The sequence below is a fragment of the Carcharodon carcharias genome, chromosome 10 (assembly GCF_017639515.1).
Source record: "Carcharodon carcharias isolate sCarCar2 chromosome 10, sCarCar2.pri, whole genome shotgun sequence".
NCBI classification, from domain to species: domain Eukaryota; kingdom Metazoa; phylum Chordata; class Chondrichthyes; order Lamniformes; family Lamnidae; genus Carcharodon; species Carcharodon carcharias.
Window position 1 is genome coordinate 104,147,428 of NC_054476.1, and position 24,385 is coordinate 104,171,812.

Here is a 24,385-nt window from a genome sequence, read left to right on the forward strand (position 1 = left end):
TGCTTAGGTTGTGCATCAGGTAGGCTTTGCTTTTTGTTTCAACAACAGATGCCATCCCTCCTGAGTCTGTCTCAAACCAGTCTTTGTTTCTACTGCTGTGTCATAAATGATCGAACTCAGTGAGCTTCATCAACATCTGGGATAGATTGTGGACAGTATCCCCCGCAGACAGAGGTAGACATTACATCACCCCTAGACAGTTAGTAGACAGTACATTTCCCCTTTCAGACAGATGGTAGTCCTGGCAGTCTTCCCAGATAGACAGTAGAGAGTACCCCTCTCTCCACACTGACTGTGGACAGTTCAGTAACCCCCTCCCCACCCCTGACAGACTGTAGACAGTTCCCTGCTGTAAACAGATCTCTAACTCCCCAGCAGACAGGCAGTAGATCGTACATTCCCCCCAGATAGACAGTAGAGAGTACAAAGCCCCGGGGAGACTTTAGAGAGTAGACTGTATGTAGTACACCACCCCCACCTTCCACACTCAGGTAGCTGAGCTGCAGCAGGAAAGATCCCTGATGAGAGGACAGATGTGGGAAGTAGAATAAAGAACTCTCATTCTGCACTCCTCCTGCTGTTAGTAATTTTATAACCATTCTGCAATTTCTAGGAGTATACTTTGTACAACAACGACAGTATTTATATCATGGTGGCGTAGTGGTATTGTTGCTGGACTAGTAACCCAGAGACCCAGGGGAATGCTGGGGACCCGGGTTCAAATCCCGCCACAGCAGCTGGTGGGATTTGAATTCAATAGACTTCTGCAATTGAAAGTCTAATGATGACCTTGAAACAACTGCCGATTATTGTAAAAACCCATCTGGTTCTGCTGTCCTCACCTGAGTCAACATGTGGTTGACTCTGAAATGGCCTAGCAAGCAAACCACTCAGTTGTATCAAACTGTGACAAAGCCAATACAAAGGAATCAAACTGGACAGACCGCTGGCATCGATCTAGGCACCGGAAACAACAAGAGCAAACCCAGCCTTATCGATTCCCTGAAGTCCTCCTTACTTACAGTGGTATACAGTCAGGAGGGAGTTGCCCTGGAAGCCCTAAATATTGACTCCGGACTCCAGTCTCATGACATCAGGTCAAACATGGGCAAGGAAACCTCCTGCTGATTGCCACATACCGCCCTCCCTCAGCTGATGAATTAGTGCTCCTCCATGTTGAACACCAGGGTGATAAGAGTGCAGAATGTACTCTGGGTGGGGGATTTGAAGCAGCACCACAGACTGAGCTAGCCAAGTCCTAAAGGATTTGCTAGACTGGGTCTGTGGCAGATGCTGAGGGTACCAACAAGAGGGAAAAACATACTAAACCTCATCCTCACCAACCTGCCTGCCGCAGATGCATCTGTCTATTACAGTATTGGTAGGAGTGACCACCATCGTTGTGGAGACGAAGTCCTACCTTCACATCCATTGAGTTGTGTGGCACTACCGCCGTTCTAAATGGGATAGATTTCGAACAGATCTAGCAACTCAAGACTGGGCATCCATGAGGTGCAACAGCAGAATTGTACTCAAACACAATCTGTAGCCTCATGGCCTGACATATCCCCCACTCTACAATTACCATCAAGCCAAGGGATCAACCCTGGTTCAATGAAGAGTGCAGGAGGGCATGCCAGGAGCAGCAGCAGGCATACCTAAAAATGAGGTGTCAACCTGGTGAAGCTATAACACAGGAATACTTGTGTGCCAAACAGCTATTGATAGACAGAGCTAAACAATTCCACAGTGATCGGATCCAAGCTCTGCGGTTCTGCCATATCCAGTCGTGAATGGTAGTGGATGATTAAACAGCTCACGGGAGGAGGAGGCTCCACAAATATTCCCATCCTCAATGATGGAGGAGCCCAGCAAATCAGTGCAAAAGATAAGGCTGAAGCATTTGCAACAATCTTCAGCCAGAAGTGCCAAGTGGATGATCCATCTTGGCCTCCTCCAGAGGTCCCCAGCGTCACAGATGCCAGTCTTCAGCCAATTCGATTCGCTTTACATGATATCAGGAAACAGCTGAAGGCACTGGATAGTGCAAAGGCTATGGGCCATGACAATATTCCAGCAATAGTACTGAAGACTTGTGCTGCACCCCTACCCAAGCTGTTCCAGTGCAGCTACAGCACTGGCATCTACCCGGCTATGTGGAAAATTGCCCAGGTATGTTCTGTACACAAAAAGCAGGACAAATCCAACCCGGCCAATTTCCACCCCAGCAGCCTACTCTCGATCATCAGTAAAGCAATGGAAGGGGTCATCAACAGTACTATCAAGCGGCACTTGCTTAGCAATAACCTGCTCACTGATGCCCAGTTTGGGTTCCATCAGGGCCACTCAGTTCCTGACCTCATTACAGCTTTTGTTCAAACATGGACAGAAGAGCTGAACTCCCGAGGTAAGTCAAAGTGACTGCCTTTGACATCAAGGCTGCATTAGACCCAGGCCTCGACAACTGATTGCACGGCCACCAATGGTGGAGCAGTTATGATTGAGAATGCACAAGAGACCAGAATTAGAGAAGCGCAGGTATCTCAGAGAGTTGGGAGTTTGGAGATTACAGAGATGGGGGGGCAAGGCCATGAAGGGATTTGAAACAAGGATAGGAATTTTAAAATCAAGAAGTGATTGACTAGGAGCCAATGTAGATCAAAGAGCACAGGCATGATGGGGAATGGAACTTCTTGCAAGTGAGGACACAGGCAGCAAAGTTTTGGATGAACTCAAGTTTATGGAGAGTAAAATGTGGGAGACCAGCAAGAATGTGTTGAAAGAGTTGAATCTAGTGGTAATAAAGTCCTGGATGGGGATTTGAGCAGCAGATGAGTTGAGACGGAGATGACATTGAGCAGTGTTATGGAAGTGGAAACCGGGTGTCTTAGTGACGGAGTTGTTATAATCATTCAAGTTAATAGCTGAAAGAATGACACAACAAGATTCACATTTTAAGACTTTTCCTGTAACAAACAGATTAAGAACACCCTAAACTAAACACAATTGTTGTAAGCAACCACTACTTTAAACTACAGAACAGAACTTTCCTCTTTTAACACAACTGAAAAAAAGCACTTCACAGGTATACTTTGCACTGTTACAGATCCAGTCCAAAGTGACTCTTAGCCCCCAAGGGATTCATTTCGTTTCCCAGCCTGGTAACTTTTAACCTTAGAAATATCTTTCATGGTGAGGGATTTTCCTGGCAATTCTCCCTCCAGTGCAAACTTGACAAATCTTGCAGCCTTGTTTCAAATCCTCAAGAATTTAGCTTTCCAATCTGAGTGTAAGCTCCCCGACATTTCTGTGCAGTGAGAAAAGAGACTTGTGGCCTCGAGCTGCTCTGTTTCTCCCGGATCCTGCCAGATTACCTGTGACTGAGTTTTCTGGGATATCTTAAAAACTCTTCTGCTCTCAAAGCCCATCTCTGTGGCAACATGAATCATGTGAGCCTTGTTTCCAGGTAGAAATGTTGATAAGCGATCCTTGAGACCCCAGCTCTCCAACCTTGGAAGTAAATGGACAGTTGGAAGCACGACTGTTTACAACCTGACATCCTCAACACTTTCTGAGACTTTGGAGACTAGCAGTCTAATCATTGTAAACATAGATGCTGCTGATATTGTCTCCAAGTGTAAACACCTAACATCTTCATTCCAGCAAACATCCCGGGTCTCCCTTTAGTCTTTAACAGCTATATCACCTGGGCTTGTTGTTGAGCAGATATCAGAACAGAAATGACTACTTCATTTACCTAAATTCAAGACTCAGGGCGGAATTTTCCGTGCCCGCTTGTCATGGTGGGCGTGAGCGGACAATATGGCAGAAAGGTCAAAAATCAGCTTCGCGACATCGTGAAACCTGTTTGCAATTGCCCGCTCCGCCCTTCAATGGTGTTTCCCACTGCCACACACCGGGAACTTCATTGCAATATGTCAGTGTCCTTATAAACGCAGCTCACCAGAGTCATCCCCACATGCTGGATCATCCAAGTGTTTCACAACACTGTTTTCACAATGGCATGTATAAGGTGTGCACCTAGCGAGCTGCACTTTGAGGGGAACTTGGAGGTGAGTGCACAATAACGTTGTGCAGCATTTGCCATGGATGCCTGCTGGACCTCAAGGCTGACATGCTGGGCATTCAGTGAGGGCACAGGCAAGTTGCATTTTCCCGGCTGACTGACGCACTGTCAAGTTGTCGGGTCAAGGGCTGCACTCCAGTTAATGCGAATTAGAGGTAAAAGGGCTGCCCTGAGGTTGATGGTGGTGCACAAGCATGTGTGGGGTGCTGGGGGGAGGGAAGCAGACACACATCGGGACACCTTGTATAAAGTGGCCATTCCTCTGCAGCTGAGACAGTTCAGGTGCACACACATTGACATTTATGGAGTTGGGTCTCTAGCTTCTCTGCCCACTCAAGCAACACAGGAGCGTCAAAGTGCCACCAAGTGCATCAGAGCTTTTCACCCCTTGGGCACAGACTGCAAACTAATGGGCATTTTAGTGGACTACAGAACAGTTGGACGACTGGGCACGTTGTACAATCTCCTCACTAAATCTGGCCATGGAACAGTCACTGGTGGAGGTGCTTACAGCCCCTTGCAATGTCATCATCCCAGTTTCGACCTGTTTCCCCCCACGGTTCAAGCTAACAGTGCAGCCTTGCAATGCGGGTTAGGAGATTACCTGTGCCTGAGCTGAGAGCACAGCATGCAATCCAATGGGCAAAGCTGCTACCAATCGGTCAGGTGGAGCAGGGTGGAGGTGGGTGGGATTTTGTTGTTAGTCGTCGCCTAGCTAGGCCCAGGTCTGTAGATGCTGCCTTTCATTCCTGCAGATGACTGAGAACCAGTATTGCCAAAGACTGCGCATGTCCAGGTCGGTCACATCTGCCAGTTGCTGCAGGATTTGGCTCCATGTGGACATGGAGGGCATCCACTGCCAGTGGCCATAGAAGCGACCGTGGCTCTCAATTTTTATGCCAGTGGCTTCTTTCAGGGCTCCACAGGTGACTCTGTGGGATCTCACGAGCAATGCATTCAGGAGATCCTGGATGCCATCTTCACTTTGTGCATTTTGGATGGGCCAGACACTCCCAGAGTCACCTGCTGATCCTCCTTCCTATAGGTGCCCGATGGCCCCTGGCTGACTCCTTGAGGAGAAGGGGTAGCTGGAGTGAAATCGAGCTGCCCCATACTCCTCTCATGTTGAAACTGTTGGAGGCTAACTATGGCTTTAGCAATAGATTTCAGTCCATTCAGCTGTGTAAGGGCAATGTCCTGGACCAAGGTCTCCATGGCAGCAGCCATCCTACCAGTGTGGACTTTGGCATGCTGGCACTATCACCTCAGTGCAGTCTGACTCCTCCATCATGCCTTGCAATCTGAGGAATGTAGCGGAGATCCCTTCCTGATGTTCCCGAGCTTCACTTGGACTCAGCAGATTCCTGGTCTCCAGCAGTCCTCTGAGTGCCGGACACCAGGAAAGTCCCTGCCTCCGCCTGCTGTGGATCGGACAGTGCGATGTCCTCATCAGATTGTGAACCCGAGGCTACTCTAGAACTAGGACACACTGAGGTGTGTATCTCTGTGCTGGGGGAGGGTGTGGGTGAGCGCTGTGACGGGACTTCAGGTTGGGTGCCTCCAGATTCCTCTTCAGAGGTTTTTCGGTATTTGATTGGAGGCCCTGGGTCATGGACTCTGTCGGCTGCTTCCCAGCTGTGCCTGTGAAAGCAATGAGAGATAATAGTACATGGCAGTGGCCTGTGAAAGAGGACACATCACTCACATCATGGTTGTCTGATGGATGTTGCATTACTGGATCTTCACTTGGTAGAGCAGCACCGACCTCACCGTCTGCACAGGACCGGTCCTGGTCATCGCCAGGCAGCTGATGGCTCTGATTTCAAAGTCTGTGAGGACCTTGATTTTAGGCATTCCGCCACCAGTCTGTGACCTCTCCCTCTTGTTGTGAGCCAGTTTGTCCTACATGAATAAAGAGGGAGAGAGTGTAAGCAGGATGCCTGCCAAGCCAGATGATAAGTATGCCTGGCATGTGCGGGTGACGAGTGGTGCCATGAATAAGATGAGGACAATGATGATGTGTGTGAGAGTGATGTCCCTTGAACTGGCAGTGAGTGAGGGCCCTGTGGTTGTGATGTCTTTGTGAGTGTGTGAGTTGAGAGTGATGAGAAGAGTGACTTACCCTAGCGGAACAGAGGAGTTCATTCATCCTATTGTGGCACTGGGTGGCTGACTTTTTTTGGAGGGCTTTGGCACTGACCAATGCTGCCGCCACCTCCCAAGTCAGATTGATGATGTTGCTACCCCTCCTGCGGCCAGAGCGGGGGTAGAGGACATCATGGCGTGCCTCCATGGCATCCAAAAGATATTCCAGGGACGCATCACTGAATCGGGGGGGTTGCAGTCTTCTTGCCATTCAGGGCCATGTTTTCCTTCCAACAGCCCTGGCTGGAAGTACTGAGAGGTATGTGTGTGGCTGCAATTTAAATATTGCATCCGGCCCTGGCATGAGCAACTGACGAGATGGGGTGGTGGAGAAATTGGAGGCAGCCCAACAGTAAAATGGCATGTTTCCCGGGAATGCATGATTAATGAGGCGGCATTGGGACGATATGACGTGAGAAGCTCCATTGCGGCTAGTGGGTAAAACATCCTTTTTCCCACCCGCTACCACACTTAGTGCAAATCTGGGACGATTCCTTCCACAGTCTCAAAATGTAACAATCTTATAAAACCTCATATTTTTAACAGTGTGAATATGAGGTTAAATGTTCGATCTTGGTGTCAAATGTGTCACCAAGTTTGTAAACAGACTAACTTAATCTCAGATTGTTGTTTGGGAGAGGGATGAAGTTGGTACCTAACGAATGGAGTTTGGAATGGGACCAAAAATAACGGTTTTTTGTCTTCCCAATATTTAATTGGAGGAAATTTCTGCTCATCCTACATTGGATGTTGGTTCAGCAGTCTGATCATTTCGCAACAGTGGAGGAGTAGGGAGAGGGTGAATCAGAGCTAGGTGTCATCAGCGTATAATGTGGTCATTGAATATTTTTAAGGCAGAAGTGGAGAGATTCTTGACTAACAATAGAGGTCATCGGAGTGGTGAAATGTGGAGTTGAGGCCAGAGTCAGATCAGACATGATCTTATTGAATGGCGGAGCAGGTTCGAGGGGCCGAATAGCCTACTCCTGCTCCTAATTTGTATATTCGTACATGAGCACTAACGCTGTACCTTCGCATGATGTCACTAAGGAGCAGCGTGTAAGTGAGAAATATGAGGGGGCCAAGGATTGATTCTCGGGGAATGCAATAAGTAACAGTGAGGGAGCAAGAAGAAAAACCATTGCAAGTGATTCTCTGGATATAATTAGATCGATAAGATTGCAAGCATATATTGGAAAAATCAGTGATCTTCAAACAAAAAATCTCTAATCTGCAATAAATAACTCTGGGTTTTCCATTGTTGTGCCCATAACCCTGCTTTGCTCATCATTTCCCTCCCCATGACACAAGACAAGAATTTTTAGCTTGTGCTGAGTTACCTGATCTGAACCAGGATAGAAATCAAGGCCATTATTGGCCTGAGTGCTCTCATGCAGGGAGGAGAAAGATCATCCAGGTGTCCACCCTGATGGTTCCCCAGCATTGCTGCAGGAGGTGTATGCATCTTGGGCAGAGATTGAATCAAAGGCTCCTTTGTGATTCAGGACATTACACTTCCAGGAGAGAACAAACAGAATCCTGACAAGTGAAATGTAAGTGCCCTGTGTAAAGTCATTCTGGAATTTGAAGGCTAAGACATTTGGAACTGCTCAATGGTGTGGGGGGTGGGGGTGGGAGTGTAAAGCAGGTGTGCTCAGAATCTTCTAAAGAGGACCACTTTTGCATTTACTCTATTCAGATTGTCAGAACAGAGAGGCTATCTGGAAAAGCACAGAAGATGCTGTCTTGGATTGACTGAACAATTGATCTGAACAATTACCATTCCCAAGATCAGTCTAGAGTTTACAAATCTTGGATAAGTCCATTTGGAGTTATTTAATGTTCCTTTCCCTCTGCTTCCAGTGGTGTTAGCAGCGTTGTCAGGCGCTGTATCGAGAGGAAGACAGAAATAGAATATGCTGTGAAGATTATTGACATCACATCTGAACATCTGACTCCAGAGGAGCTAGAAGAGATTTGCACATCCACTGCTCAGGAAATCGGCATCCTCAAGGAAGTCTCAGGACACCCACATATAAGTGAGTAAGTCATCCAGGCAAAATAACAAAGGCAATAGAGTAGAAATCCAAGGAATGGGTAGAGTTCATGATCATAGGCAGTGAGAGTTGTTGGCATCTGCTTCCTCACTAACATTTGGAGATGGGTGCCAGAGTTGTGGGAGCTGGCGGGCCCACAGCAACAGCCTGACAAAGCTTTAGTCAGGATCATATCTATCAGCAAAAATTACAGAACCATTGCCATTCCTGGCTGTGTCCCACCCCACAGGCAGGATAGACCCAGCAGAGGTGGCAGCACCATGGTATACAGTCAGGAGGGACTGACCCTTGGAATCCTCAGCATTGATTCTGGACCCCACAGTCTTGTGTCATCAGGTCAAACATGGACAAGGAAACCTGGTTAGCACCTTCTGCCTTCCCTCAGCGAATGAATCAGCACTCCTCCATGTTGAACACCACTTGAAAGAAGCATTAAGGGTAGCAAGGGCAAAGAATGGTGGGCAGCTTCAATGCCCATCACCAAAAGTAGCTCAGTAGCCCTACCACACACTTTGTGGAGACCAAGTCCCATCTTCACAATGGGACACACTCCATCGTGTTGTGTGGGTCATCTTGAGAACAGATCTAGCAGCTCAAACTGGGCACCCTTGAGGCGCTGTGAGCTATCAACAGCAGCACAATTGTACCCGGCCACAATCTGTAACCCCATGGCGTGGCATAACCCCCATTCTACCATTACAATTAAGCCAGGGGATCAACACCAGTTCAATCAGGAGTGCAGAAGAGCATGCCAGGATCAGTACCATGTGTACTTGAAAAGTGGATAAAGTACCAGAGGTAAGGGAAAGTTAAAAATAAATCAAGAGGAGACACTAACTAATACATGCAAAAAAAATGATAAATTGAGAAAATGATGACAATGAAGATTGATAGATGTCTCAGACCTGATGATTTTTTTTATTCATTCACCGGATGTGGGTTTCACTGGCTGGGCCAGCATTTATTGTCAATTCCTAGTTGCCCTTGAGAAGGTGGTAGTGAGCTGCCTTCTTGAACCGCTGCAGTCCATGTGGTGTAGGTACACCCACAGTGCTGTTAGGGAGGGAGTTCCAGGATTTTGACCCAGTGACAGTGACGGAGTGGTGATATATTTCCAAGTCAGGATGGTGAGTGACTTGGAGGGGAACTTCCAGGTGGTAGTGTTCTCATCTATCTGCTGCCCTTGTCCTTCTAGATGGTAGTGATCGTGGGTTTGGAAGGTGCTACCTAAGGAGCCTTGGTGAATTCCTGCAGTGCATCTTGTCAATGGTACACACTGCTGCTACTTTGCATCGGTGATGGAGGGAATGAATGTTTGTAGATGGGCTGCTTTGGCCTGGATCCAGAACAAATGGTCGGAATATTATGTAATTTCTATGACAATTGTTGATGATGCCACAGTGGGACGTTCTGCACTCTGCTGAAGAGCACAGCCTAGATTAATATATAATGAGTGTCTTAACTAAAACTTTCCACTGCATTGGCAGCAGTCACCCAAACAATGCATATAAAGTGTGAAACAAAAACAAAAACAGAATTACCTGGAAAAACACAGCAGGTCTGGCAGCATCGGCGGAGAAGAAAAGAGTTGATGTTTCAAGTCCTCATGACCCTTCGACAGAACTTGAGTTCGAGTCCAAGAAAGAGTTGAAATATAAGCTGGTGTAAGGTGTGTGTTGGGGGGGGGGGGTGGTGCGGAGAGAGAGAGAGAGAGAGAGAAGTGGAGTTGGGGTGTGGTTGTAGGGACAAACAAGCAGTGATAGAAGCAGATCATCAAAAGATGTCAACAACAATAGAACAAAAGAACACATAGGTGTTGAAGTTAAAGTTGGTGATATTATCTAAACGAATGTGCTAATTAAGAATGGATGGCAGGGCACTCAAAGTATAGCTCTAGTGGGGGTGGGGAGAGCATAAAAGATTTAAAAAATTTTTTTTAAAAATAATGTAAATAGGTGGGAAAAGGAAAATCTATATAATTTATTGGAAAAAAAAGGAAGGGGGAAACAGAAAGGGGGTGGGGATGGGGGAGGGAGCTCACGACCTAAAGTTGTTGAATTCAATATTCAGTCCGGAAGGCTGTAAAGTGCCTAGTCGGAAGATGAGGTGCTGTTCCTCCAGTTTGTGTTGGGCTTCACTGGAACAATGCAGCAAGCCAAGGACAGACATGTGGGCAAGAGAGCAGGGTGGAGTGTTAAAATGGCAAGCGACAGGGAGGTTTGGGTCATTCTTGCGGACAGACCGCAGGTGTTCTGCAAAGCGGTCGCCCAGTTTACGTTTGGTCTCTCCAATGTAGAGGAGACCACATTGGGAGCAACGAATGCAGTAGACTAAGTTGGGGGAAATGCAAGTGAAATGCTGCTTCACTTGAAAGGAGTGTTTGGGTCCTTGGATGGTGAGGAGAGAGGAAGTGAAGGGGCAGGTGTTGCATCTTTTGCGTGGGCATGGGGTGGTGCCATAGGAGGGGGTTGAGGAGTAGGGGGTGATGGAGGAGTGGACCAGGGTGTCCCGGAGGGAACGATCCCTATGGAATGCCGATAGGGGGTGTGAAGGGAAGATGTGTTTGGTGGTGTCATCATGCTGGAGTTGGCGGAAATGGCGGAGGATGATCCTTTGAATGCGGAGGCTGGTGGGGTGATAAGTGAGGACAAGGGGGACCCTATCATGTTTCTGGGAGGGAGGAGAAGGCGTGAGGGCCAATGCGCGGGAGATGGGCAGGACACGGTTGAGGGCCCTGTCAACGACCGTGGGTGGAAAACCTCGGTTAAGGAAGAAGGAGGACATGTCAGAGGAACTGTTTTTGAAGGTAGCATCATTGGAAGAGATGCGACGGAGGCGAAGGAACTGAGAGAATGGGATGGAGTCCTTACAGGAAGCGGGGTGTGAGGAGCTGTAGTCGAGATAGCTGTGGGAGTCGGTGGGTTTGTAATGGATATTGGTGGACAGTCTATCACCAGAGATTGAGACAGAGAGGTCAAGGAAGGGAAGGGAAGTGTCAGAGATGGACCACGTGAAAATGATGGAGGGGTGGAGATTGGAAGCAAAATTAATAAATTTTTCCAAGTCCCGACGAGAGCATGAAGCGGCACCGAAGTAATCATTGATGTACCGGAGAAAGAGTTGTGAAAGGGGGCCGGAGTAGGACTGGAACAAGGAATGTTCCACATACCCCATGAAGAGACAGGCATAGCTGGGGCCCATGCGGGTACCCATAGCCACACCTTTTATTTGGAGGAAGTGAGAAGAGTTGAAGGAGAAATTGTTCAGCGTGAGAACAAGTTCAGCCAGACGGAGGAGAGTAGTGGTGGATGGGGATTGTTCGGGCCTCTGTTGGAGGAAGAAGCTAAGGGCCCTCAGACCATCCTGGTGGGGGATGGAGGTGTAGAGGGATTGGACGTCCATGGTGAAGAGGAAGCGGTTGGGGCCAGGGAACTGGAAATTGTTGATGTGACGTAAGGTGTCAGAGGAATCACGGATGTAGGTGGGAAGGGACTGGACAAGGGGAGAGAGAAGGGAGTCAAGATAACGAGAAATGGGTTCTGTGGGGCAGGAGCAAGCTGAGATGATCGGTCTACCGGGGCAGTTCTGTTTGTGGATTTTGGGTAGGAGATAGAAGCGGGCCGTCCGAGGTTGGGCGACTATCAGGTTGGAAGCTGTGGGAGGGAGATCCCCAGAGGAGATGAGGTCAGTGACAGTCCTGGAAACAATGGCTTGATGTTCAGTGGTGGGGTCATGGTCCAGGGAGAGGTAGGAGGAAGTGTCTGCGAGTTGACGCTCAGCCTCCGCGAGGTAGAGGTCAGTGCACCAGACAACAACAGCACCACCCTTGTCAGCGGGTTTGATGACAATGTCAGGGTCGGACCTGAGAGAATGGAGTGCAGTAAGTTCAGAGAGAGACAGGTTAGAATGGGTGAGAGGAGCAGAGAAATTGAGACGACTAATGTCGCGCCGACAGTCCTCAATGAAAAGATCAAGAGAAGATAAGAATCCAGAGGGAGGGGTCCAGGTGGAGGGAGAATATTGGAGATGGTAAAAGGATCCGTTGAACTGGGAGAGGACTCCTGCCCAAAGAAGTGAGCCCGGAGACGAAGACGGCGGAAGAAGAGTTCAGCATCATGCCGAGCCCGAAATTCATTGAGGTGAGGGCGTAAGGGTATGAAACTAAGTCCTTTGCTGAGCACTGAACGTTCAGCATCGGAGAGGGGAAGGTCAGGGGGTATAGTGAATACACGGCTGGTGTTGGGATTGGAAGATGGGGTGGGGACGGAGGGACAGGCAGGGGTGGAGGGTCCTAGATGGGTGTTGGTGTCGATGAGTTGTTGGAGCTTGCGTTCCTTAGCACTTGAGAGAAAGAGAAAAAGTTTCTTGTTGAGGCGTCGGATGAGCCGAAGGATAAAATGAAACTGGGGGCACGTGCAGCTTTGAAAAAGGGTACGGCGGTGCTGCTGGAGGGAGAGGTCGAGTGTGTTCATATGGCGGCGCATGGCACTGAGTGTGGATTTCAGAATGTGACGGGAACAGCAGTCCGAGAAACGTTTTATGTCCCGGAGATACCTGTAATCCTGGGTGGAATTTCAGTTGAAATCCACGTGGGGTAAATCGGAGATGGAGACAGTCACTGAGAAAGGAGATATGGCTGTGAAAGCGGGTTTTAGTAAACACCTTGTCAAACACCAGGAGGGAAATGGAAAGCAAGGAAGGTGAGCAGGGCAAAAAAGAGGAATGGAAATCTTGTCGCAGAAAAGAAGAGAACTTCTTCAAGGAGGTAGGCATTTCTTGAAGAGCAGTGGCAGTCAATTAAACACCGAGATAAAAACAAAAAAACTGCGGATGCTGGAAATCCAAAACAAAAACAAAAACAGTACACTCCACCCTGCTCTCTTGCCCACATGTCTGTCCTTGGCTTGCTGCATTGTTCCAGTGAAGCCCAACACAAACTGGAGGAACAACACCTCATCTTCCGACTAGGCACTTTACAGCCTTCTGGACTGAATATTGAATTCAACAACTTTAGGTCGTGAGCTCCCTCCCCCATCCCTACCCCCTTTCTGTTTCCCCCTTCCTTTTTTTTTCCAATAAATTATATAGATTTTCCTTTTCCCACCTATTTCCATTATTTTTTTAAAAAAATTTTTAAATCTTTTATGCTCTCCCTACCCCCACTAGAGCTATACCTTGAATGCCCTGCCATCCATTCTTAATTAGCACATTCGTTTAGATAATATCACCAACTTTAACTTTAACACCTATGTGTTCTTTTGTTCTATTGTTGTTGACATCTTTTGATGATCTGCTTCTTTCACTGCTTGTTTGTCCCTACAACCACACCCCCACTCCACTTCTCTCTCTCTCTCTCTCTCCACCCCCCCCCACACACACCTTAAACTCTTTCTTGGACTCGAACTCAAGTTCTGTCGAAGGGTCATGAGGACTCGAAACGTCAACTCTTTTCTTCTCCGCCGATGCTGCCAGACCTGCTGAGTTTTTCCAGGTAATTCTGTTTTCATATAAAGTGTGCCTGCTTTCCAGCTCCTTTCGCCCACATGCAATGAACAGTTTCATTTTGACTGACTACTGGTTGAAAAATCCCTTCAGTTTTGCTGCTCAGTAAACTTAGAGTGGGGGATTTAACTCTGCCAAGTAGTATCATCCCTGACAGATCTCATTGTGCAAGGTTATCAGCTGAGCTTCGGGGTATTTGTCAAAATGAGAGTTGACAATGAGCCAGTCTGTGTGCCAGTGATTTCCCTGCAGACTTCGGAGCAAGAATGGGTCAGTGATTGCAGCTGTAGGACAATTAAGAAGGCTGGAGAAGAGATTTCCACCCGAAGTCAATATTACAATCATGTCTGAGCAGTGGAGGGTTGTAATTCAAGGAGATTTCAGGAGGGAAAAAAGAATATAAGTAAAATCAATAATGAAAAGGGAAAATGCCGGGAATTCTCAGCAGGTCACACACAGTCTGCCTTTAACTTTCATAACGAACAGCATAGAGATTTCTGATTTTCAGCATCTGCAGTATTTTGCTTCTCAAGAAATAAAATTGTGAATTACACAATTGTTCTCTCTGTTACAGTTTCATTAAATGACTCCTATGAATCTTCAAGCTTCTACTTCTTGGTGTTTGATCTGTAAGTATGGGGGCAGTTCACATACAGAAGACACACTCCTACACAATGAAAAGAAGAGCATCCAAAGCCAGAGTTCATTGCATAACCACAGATAGAAACAGAAAAAAGAATCCCATACTAAAAGACAGGGTCATAATATATAGAGAACCAAGCAAAATATACAGAGGAAACCTGACAAAGATAGTAAGAGGGTCAAGGGGAGATTGAGAATGGCAGCTAATGTAAAATGGAACACAAAATTCTTTTATAAATAGTCATGCCCACAGCAGGTGTTAATCGCTGCGCAAACCAAATCCCAGAGGGAAACTTGGCTTAGTGGCCATACCCTTTTTTTTATTCTGAAAATGAGAAGACAACGTACCAGTCTCAGCAGTAAGAAGTCCAGTAACACTTTACTTTTAATTTTTAAAATCCCTAAAAGTTTTATTAACAAGAATAAAAGAAAACTTAAGCACACAAGATTACAGTTGCACAATTAAGGTTAGTCTTACAAAACATTCCCCCACAAAGACTCTATACCTGGTCAGACCCACAGATAAACAGCTTCTAGTTAGCACTCCCTTATAAATATTTAACTATAAAGATCCAGTAATACTACCCAAGGCAAATTGCTGTAGCATTAATAAAGGCGTACCACATGACCTGTAACTAGCTTCCCCTCTGCTGTGGAAAACCAAACTTCAGATTAAAACTGCTCATTGTAGCCCAAGACTTTTCTGGCTTGACTGGATGATTCATTCAAACTGCATTTCTTCCCAGCCAAGAGCTAACAGCTCCAACTCAACAGCTCAAACAGCTTCAGCTGCTCATCTCACAACTCAAACAGCAGCTCTAGCTATAGCTATTTTAAGCTCTCCACAGTAACTCTAAAATATTTTTTTCCCCTTTCATCTCAGGTTCCAATGTTCTCACACCTCTTTGAAACTCAAATCCTTCCAAATATAAAATCTTTCATGTCTCTACCTTGTCTTTGCTTTCAGATCAATAAATATAATACCCCCCTTTTGTTTACCTATGGAACTCCTGCAAGGGGCAAACATGTTTCTTTCTACCTCTGACTCCTCTTTGATATTCAGCCAAACGCTCAACTTACCTAAAATGTTAGATTTAACCTATTTACTTCTACCTCAAACATAGCACCTCTATCCTTTTCATGTTTTAACCACCCCCCGAGACAATCTGTCTCCTATTAATCTCCGCCCAGCTTAACTAAATCATACACACACATGCCTTTTCCACAGAATAACACATATTCCCCCAAAATATTTTTTTAAAAAACATCCATTTCTCACAAAAAGACATGACTGAGAAAAGGGTAGCCTAAGTGAAAATTGGTGCTGATTAGGGACCAAAAAGGATATCCTCTTGGGGAGGCAGAGTGTATTTGCTGATGTACTAAGTGAGAAGTAGATGCTACCAATGTAACAATAAAGGAGGAGCTGGTAGAGATATTGGACAGGACAAAAATAGTTAAAGAGAAGGTACTTAAAAAATTGGCAACACTCAAAGTAGAAAAGTCACCGGGTCTGGTTGGGTGTATCTGAGAATGCTGAGACAAGTAAGAAAATATATCATGGAGGTCCTGGTCACAGTCTTCGAATCCTTCCTTGATATGAGAGCCAGAGGATGGGGGGGTTGCAAATCTTTCTATTTTTTGAACACACAAAAGTTATAAATCTGGCAACAGCAGGCCAATTGCACTGAAGTTGGTGTTGGAAAACTTTGAAATAATAATCCAGAACAAAATTAATTGTAAAAATACGTGTTAATAAATGATGGCCAGCCTCAATCTGTTAAAGGCAAATCATGTTTCACTTATTAAGCTTTTTAATAAAGTGTTGGAAAGAGGTAATGATGTTTGATAAAGTGCCACATAATAGACCTCAACCAGCTCAGGGGATTAAAGGACGATAAGGATACGAAATTGGCTAAGGAACTGAACACAGCATAGTGGTGATCTGGAGAGAGGTTCACACTGTTTTTTGATACAGTTGCCAGATGGGCCAATTATGAATGCCTGGCTGAGCTCCAAGAATGGTTAATCACTTAGATCTCAGCAAACAATTTTTATACAGGCTGCAGAAGGGAGTGCAAGCTTTGATTGATTGACATCTCTAGTACTTTGTAATGACCTACTGTTCCTTTATAGAGATTTTTTTTTGCTTGTGTGCTTATCTACATACAACTAAGTGTTCTGAAGTAGATAACTGGAACTGGAACTAGTCTGTTACAATCTGTTGCTTGTTCCATGTTGTTCTTTCACACAATGCTACCCTTGTTCTGCTATAATCACACTCTGCTTTCTTACCTTTATGCCTCTGTTAGCACCTTTTTTAGCACTAACCACTACTATCAACACTCCCTTTGTCCTTCAGTTCATGACATCTTTGTCAATCCCTGCTTTGTCTCCACCTATCGCTGGCCCCACCCCCCCCTTAAACAGTATAAATTTCATAACATTTCCACTTCTCTTCAGCTCTGAAGATGGGTCATACGAACTTGAAACATTAGCTCTGTTTCTCTCTCCACAGATGCTGCTAGACCTGCTGAGTTTTTCCAGCATTTTCTGTTTTGTTATCACAATGACTGATCTGATTGTGGCCTTAACTCCACTTTCCTATCTGCCTTCCATAACCTTTGACTTTGTTGTCAATCAAGAATCTGCCTAACTTAGTCTTCAATATATTTAACGACCCAGCCTCCACTGTTGACTTGGGAAGAGAATTCCTAATAATAAAGATTCTCTGAGAGAAGAAATTCCTTAATGCCTCCATCTTAAATGGAAAATCCTTTATTTTGAAACTATGTCCCCTAGTTTTAGCTTCCCCCATGAGAGGAAACATCCTCTCAGATCTGCCCTGGAGGATTCAGTGGCATACTGTCGTAAAAAACCATCTGGTTCACTAATGTCCTTTGGGGAAGGAAATCTGCCATCCTTATCTGGTCTGGCCCACATATGACTCCACATTCACAGCAATGTGGTTGATTCTTAATTGGCCTTGCAAGCCACTCAGTTCAAGGGAAAATGGGCATGGGCAGCCACCAGCGATGCCCACATCCCATGAAAAAATAAAAAAAAGTCCCCTCAGAATCTTAGATGTTAAAATGAGATCACCTCTCATTCTTCTAAACTCCAATGAGTAAAGGCCCAACCTGCTCAACCTTTGCTCATAAGTGAACCCAGCCTAGTGAACCTCCTCTGAACAGCTTCTAGTGCAAGTATGTCCCTCCTCAAATAAGGAGACAAAACTTTACACAATACTCTAGGTCTCACCAATGCCCTGTACAGTTATAGCAAAACTTCCCTACTTTTATTCTCTATTCCACTCGAAATGATTTTTTGTGGTGCATCTAAAAGGACATCCAAATCCCTCTGTAACCCAACATTCTGCAACCTCTTTCCATTTAAATAGTATTCTGCTTTTCTACTCTTCCTGCCAAAGTGGACAAGTTCACATTTTCCCACATTAAACTCCATTCACCAATTTTTTTGCCCACTCACTTAACCTACCTATATCCTTAAATGTTGCTGAAAAAAAAACATATGTTCTCGAAGCTTCTCATCTCACACTCATCAGCAAGAATTTCAAATATAAAGGGAACAACAAATTTATACTTCATGAGAAGAGAGTGTTGAATGGTTGGCAAGTGGACTTGGATTGGTAGAGCCGTTGCCGTGGAGAAGGCATGAGTTAACTGATCACTGGTGTGAACTACAAAACTTTGTTTAAATTCAAACCAGGCAGGTTCACTCTGATTGGTCAAGACATTGCTCAAGGGAATGAACCAGAGAATAACTGTCACCTATTTTGTTTAGTTGAAACAAGTGCAATGTGTGTACATGTTCTTTCTATGCGTGCTAGAAGCTACATATGTTAATACACAGGGCCCTGTTCTTTGCAGACAGAAAGAAAATAGCTTGGTAGTTAACTGTCAGCCATCAGTTAACTGGTGCATTCTCCATGGCAACGCACCTACCAAGCAGAGTCCACTTGCTAACTTTTGATGATCTGCTTCTATCACTGCTTGTTTGTCCCTACAACCACACCCCCCCTCCACTTCTCTCTCTCTCTCTCTCTCTCTCCGCCCCCCACACACACACACCTTAAACCAGCTTATATTTCAACTCTTTCTTGGACTCGAACTCAAGTTCTGTCGAAGGGTCATGAGGACTTGAAACGTCAACTCTTTTCTTCTTCGCCGATGCTGCCACAGATACAAGTTAATTGACAGAAGAACCAGGGAAGAATGAGGATTTATTTTGAATGCAGTGAGTTGTGATCTGAAATGCATTGTCTGAAAGGATGGAGGAAGCAGGTTCAATCATAATAACTTTAAAAAGGGAATTGGATAAATACTTGATGGGGATAAAATTTGCAGTTTTGGGAAGAGAATGTGAGTGAGATGATGCACAGGCTTGATGAAGCCTTGCTGTGTGCTGTATCATTCTAGGATTCTAAGTACAGAAATTAATTCTCACCAACTGATGGGACTAACAGCATTTTGATCACTACACCTGCCAAAGCAGAGTATGCCACTTTACCAAGACCCACTGATGTTCTAACTCAGCCAGCCTAAATTTAAAGAGTATGGCCCCTTGTCCTAGATACTCAAGAGGAAATAATTTTGCAATCTATCCTATCAAATCTTTTCATCATTTTGAGGGTAACTGATAGTGAGAGCTCCAGGTGGAGATTCTAGCTTCAATGTGGTACATCCTACATATATCCTGGGCCTGGGATCCTAGGCGTAAAAAGTCTTGTCACCTCAATCAGAGGAGATCAGGGAATCCTGCCTGATCCAGCTGATACCATGAACCTACCCTGATGAAATTACAACCGCTCTCATTCCAGCAAGTTAAAAATAGTGCTGAACTTTGCTTGTGTTCTCAGGCTTCCCAGTGGTAACATGTCATTCACTGTCCTAAAGGTTGATTACAGACAGTGGCGATTCTCAATCTCTTGGAGCTGTTCCATGGCGAATATGACGTCCCTTTGCTCAATGCTGTATGTTTATACTGTTCTGGAGAATACACACACTGGTGCTGAAGAATGAGTGAAGAAGGGAAAGGGACATAGCTTGTATCTCCTTAATCATCTGTGGCCATCTACCAGGATAATGCTGTGTGAGTCCACATTTCATCAGGCATGCCCTGGGCAGGTGGGACAGGCCTGGTGACTTCCAGCTCAGGCCTCCACAGGTCACATGGTCACCTACAGCCCATTGCTTCTAACATTATTTTCACCATAAATTAATTTATATCAATTGTAAAAGCTTCCAAAATGTGCATTAATGCAGTTAAAGGTTAGCAGAGGTGCCATGTACTAAGGATCTGCACTTATCAAGTTTCAGCCATGCTTCAAGCTCGACCTTAAAAATAGTGTTAAACTTTGGCCTTTATTTAAGCTGCATTCACCAAAGATGGACAACAAGCTCCCGGTAATTCACAGCCAGTTTTGTCACTAAAGTTTGAATTGGGCAATTTAAATCACAGTAAACTGGAAATTTAAACAAAATTAAATTGTCACAATTTGAATTTAATTAAGAGGGGCAGAATACACATACCAACAAGTGAATCAGTAACGACAGTATTTTGGACCTAAGCAAATTGGTGTGTCCAGGAGAGAGCAAGAATGTCTGTGAAAGTCCCTTTGTAATTATAGAGTTTAAAAGGTTAGCATGTGGCACAACATGCCAAAGCACATTGAAACACACCCACATACCAGAATACAACTCAGCACTCCAGACTCACAGCAATATGTTTGACTCTTAATTGCCCTCTGAAATAGCCCAGCAAGTAATTCGGTTGTATCAAAATGCTACAAAAGAAGAATAAAACTAGACTGACTACCTGGCATCAACCTAGGCACTGGAAATGACAAAGACACACCCTACCCATTCGCTATTGCAAAGTTCTCCTCACTAACATCTGGGAACTTGTACCAAAATTGGGAGAGTTTTCCTGCAGGCTAGTCAAGCATCAGCCAGACATAGTCAATGCTCCTTTAGATACAGGGGTGATGTCAGAGAACAGAAGGATTGAAAATGTTACTGAAGTGTTTTGTCATTTCTCAACAATTAAGAATACACACACACAGTTGTCAGCTTCTGAACTCCAGCTTCTTGTGTGAAAAACAGAAGGTTCCTTTGTTCCTTATTCTACAGCAGAGGACAATACATCCGGGATTTAGCACACCCTACTGTCAGGTGTTTTATATAACGCTTCTTTTTAACTAAAATGTCCTTTTACAAAAAAGCATTAACATTAAACACAAACATCACATCTCCTCCCTCTTTAGGCAGGATCAAATCAGTCGGGCGGTTTGCAGATTCACTTTGGTCTAGATAGAGTGTTGGCTTAGGTATCTCAGTTTGTTTGCTTAGGAATGGGAGGTTCTGCTGTTCCACTTGTTTCTGTTCAGGTTCAACAGTTGCAGCTACAGGTGCTACAGGTTTGTCAGTTGAATCAAGTCAGGTTTCACCAACTGCAGCAGATGTTTCACAGAAATTTTCCACTGTGACTGGAGATCCCTGGAAATTTGGTTCCTTGGATTTGGCTTCTCTAATCTGGTCAGTGTGTCTCTTCCAGATTCCACAGGAAGATTCAACATCATAGGTCAGTGGTCCTCGACGCTTGATGATTCTTCCCAAGATCCACTTTGGTGTCCCACAGTAATTTTGGACCCAAACAAACTCATGAGCTGTGTCATGTGACCCTTTCTGATCAAGTTGCCTTGAACCAATCTTTCCTTTCAAATCTGGACGCAGCAAATCCATTCCGGTACACAGTCATCTTCTAAACATCAGCTCAGCAGGAGATACGCCTATTGTTGAATGTAGAGCGTTACGATACATCATCAAAAAGTTCTTTAGCTTCAACCTCCAGTCTGTGTGTGTCCTCCCTTTCAATATGGCCATTTTGAATGTCTGGACAAAATGCTCTGCATCACCATTTGAGGATGGGTGGTAAGGCGAGATGAGAATCTGCTTGATCCCATTGTTTTTCAGAAATGTTTGAAATTCACATGATGTGAACCGTGTGCCAGTCAGATACAATCTGCTCCAACAATCCAAAAGCAATGAACACATTCCAGAGACCATCAATGATCTTTGCTGAAGTCGTCGACTTCATGGGAATAATATGAGGTCACTGATTGCGTCCACCGCAATCAGGAAAGTATGTCCGAAAAGTGGTCCAGCAAAGTCCACATGAGGTCTCTGCCATGGGTGGTCAGGCCAAGCCCACGAATGTAATGGGGCAGGTGCAGGAGAAGACTTCATTTCTATGGAAGGCAATCACTGACCATGCCTTTAATGTCCTTCTCCAGATGTGGCCACCATACACATAGACGAGCCAATACTTTCATTTGACAATTCCCAAGTGACTGAGGTGAAGCTCTTCTAACACTTGTGTTTGGAATTTGAGGAATAACAACTTGGATTCCCCATAACAAACAACCGTCTTGCAGAGTCAGCTCAAATCTACACATGTAGTAAAGCTTAAGCTCAGTAGTCACTTCTTGAGGTGCACACCAACCCTTGTGTGTACAGGTAAACTTTGGAGAGCACAGTATCCCTCTGAGTTTCAAGTCGAATTTGATCCACTTTAACAGGTAACATGTCTGTTTGGTTCCCAATGAAAGCAGTGACTTCACTTTGAGTTGTAGAGCTGTGGTGTAACGGAAGCCTGGAAAGAGCATCCGTATTTCCATGATTCTCGGTGGAGCGAAATGTAGTTTCGTACTGGTAGTAAGCAGATAAGATCAGTGTCTACTTTTGTAGGCGTGTAGCGGCAAGCGTCGGAGTTTGTGACTTCGGGCTAAGTAACCAGGTCAAAGGCCTGTGGTCTGTAATTAACGTGAATTTACGCCCATAAAAATATTGGTGGAACTTGACTCCATAGATTAGTCTCAGAGCTTCCTTCTCAATTTTGGCATAATTTCATTCTGTCTTGGACAATGTGTGTCAGGCCTAAGCAATGGGCCTTTCACTGCCATCAGGAAATGTGTGGGAGATGACAGCTCCAACACCAGATCCAGATGCATCACAAGCCAGGCTGACAGGTAACTTTTCATTGAAATGTGCCAGGACTTTAGCAGAACTCTTGCTTGAGTTCCTTGAAACTTTCCTGACAGGCTTGTGACCAATCCCATTTTGCATTCTTCAGCAGATTATTCAGTGGTTCTGCCTTGGTATCAAACTGGAAATGAACTTGCTGTAGTAATTCACAAGTCCCAAAAATGAAAGAAACTCCTTAACATTTTTGGGCTCTGGTGCATTCACCACTGCGTCCAACTTTCTGAGTGAGGTTGAGGGACCAGTTTCATCGATCATTGGTCCCAGATGAGGCACTGAGGTTTTCAAGAACAAGCATTTGGATTTTTCTCAGTGGATGCCGTATTTTTCCAGTTGATGCAGGACCCTGTCTAGGTTCTCTAAATGAGTTAGGAGGCTTTTCCTGGTGATGAGCATGTTGTCTTGGAAGCAGATTATACCAGGGAGGCCCTGCAGTATTTTGTCCTTGGCCTTCTGGAATAAGGCTGGTGATGACACGATTCCAAATTGTAGTCGTTTGTATTGATATAGACCTCTGTGTGTGTGCTGATGGTTGTATGCTTCCTGGAATCTTCACTCAGCTGCATTTGCAAAAATTCCTGTGATAGGTAAAGCTTTGTGAATAATTCACCTCCATTCAGAGCAGCAAACAGGTCCTCAATTTTTGGTAGCAGGTACTGATGAACTTCCAGGAAAGGATTAATAGTGATTTTATAGCCACCACATATTCTGATAGACCTGTCATCCTTCACTACTGGGACTACTGGAGCTGTCCACTCTGCATAATCAACTTTCTCAATTATCTGAAAGTTTTCATGTTGTTCCAGTTCCTGCTCTATTTTCTGTCGCATTGAGTAAGGAATTGAACGTGGTTTAAAGAACCTTGGAGAAGAACCTTCACAGCAAGTTTGGCTTCAATGTCTTTAATAACACCAAGACCTTCTTTGAAGACATCAGTATGCTTGTCTAACAAGGACTGCAACATGGGGTTGCAATGCATTTTATTTATTTTATTCCAGTCTAGTTGAATTTCTTTTAGCCAGTTCTTGCCCATAAGCGATGGACAATCCTCTTTCACAATGATAAGAGGCAACCTTGCTATTTTTCCAAGTATATTTATGGGTTCACCAGTGTAGGTGCTAGGCTGGAGGAGGGCTTTCGCCAATGGGCATTTCTTGAAAGTTTTCTCACGTGTCTTCTCTGAAGCAATAGAAACAGATGCTCCAGTGTCAACCTCCATTTCAACCATTTTAGAATTTAGGGCAATGCCAACTTTTAGTCCTTCATCTAGCTTCAGATCAGACGGAATGCAATACAATTGCTCCCCTGCATTGTTGCTGTTAGTTTCACTTTCTGCCTCATCTGGTCTCGTATTACTTTTGTATTTTGTTTCCAAGTAATGTATCTTTTTAAACTGCCTGTTCATTTTCAAGCGCAGTGTGTCTGTGTGCTCCTTGTGATGCCCTTTTCTTGGTGGTACTGCTTTACTGTGATCAGCCTTTGATCTACGTGAACACTGTTTATGTCCTTTTTTTCCACAGTAGTGACAATCAGCGGTTTCCAACTTACAGGCTTCTGTATTAAGCCCTATTCCATTACAGCGGTAACATGTTTGAAAGCGAGTATGACTTTAGTATTTTAACTTCAGCATTGCTAGAATGTGCTTTCAAACCTCCAGCTTGTTGCTCTGCCATTTCTAGTCTTTGTGCCATCTCGAATGCTTTCTTCAGTCTCAGCACTTGTTCCACTAACAATTTACGCTGAATTCTTTCATTTCTTAGTCCACAAACCAAGGGATCATGCAACACTTCTTCCAGGTAACCTTTAAAGTCACAATGTTCCACTAATTTTCTCCACTCAGCCAGGGACTGGGAAGCTGACTCACTTTCATGCGGTGAAACTTGAATCTC

At 45.0% G+C, this 24,385-nt stretch overlaps 1 protein-coding gene across 1 annotated transcript in view; it reads left to right on the plus strand.

Moving 5' to 3' along the window:
• Nucleotides 1-24,385, plus strand: part of LOC121282941 (phosphorylase b kinase gamma catalytic chain, skeletal muscle/heart isoform-like) — a 366,244-nt gene that overhangs the window by 62,442 nt on the left and 279,417 nt on the right. The window contains exons 3-4 of the mRNA XM_041196763.1: nucleotides 8,096-8,271; nucleotides 14,366-14,420. Of these exons, the coding sequence (XP_041052697.1) occupies nucleotides 8,096-8,271; nucleotides 14,366-14,420 (231 nt within the window). The remainder of the gene's footprint in view (nucleotides 1-8,095; nucleotides 8,272-14,365; nucleotides 14,421-24,385) is intronic.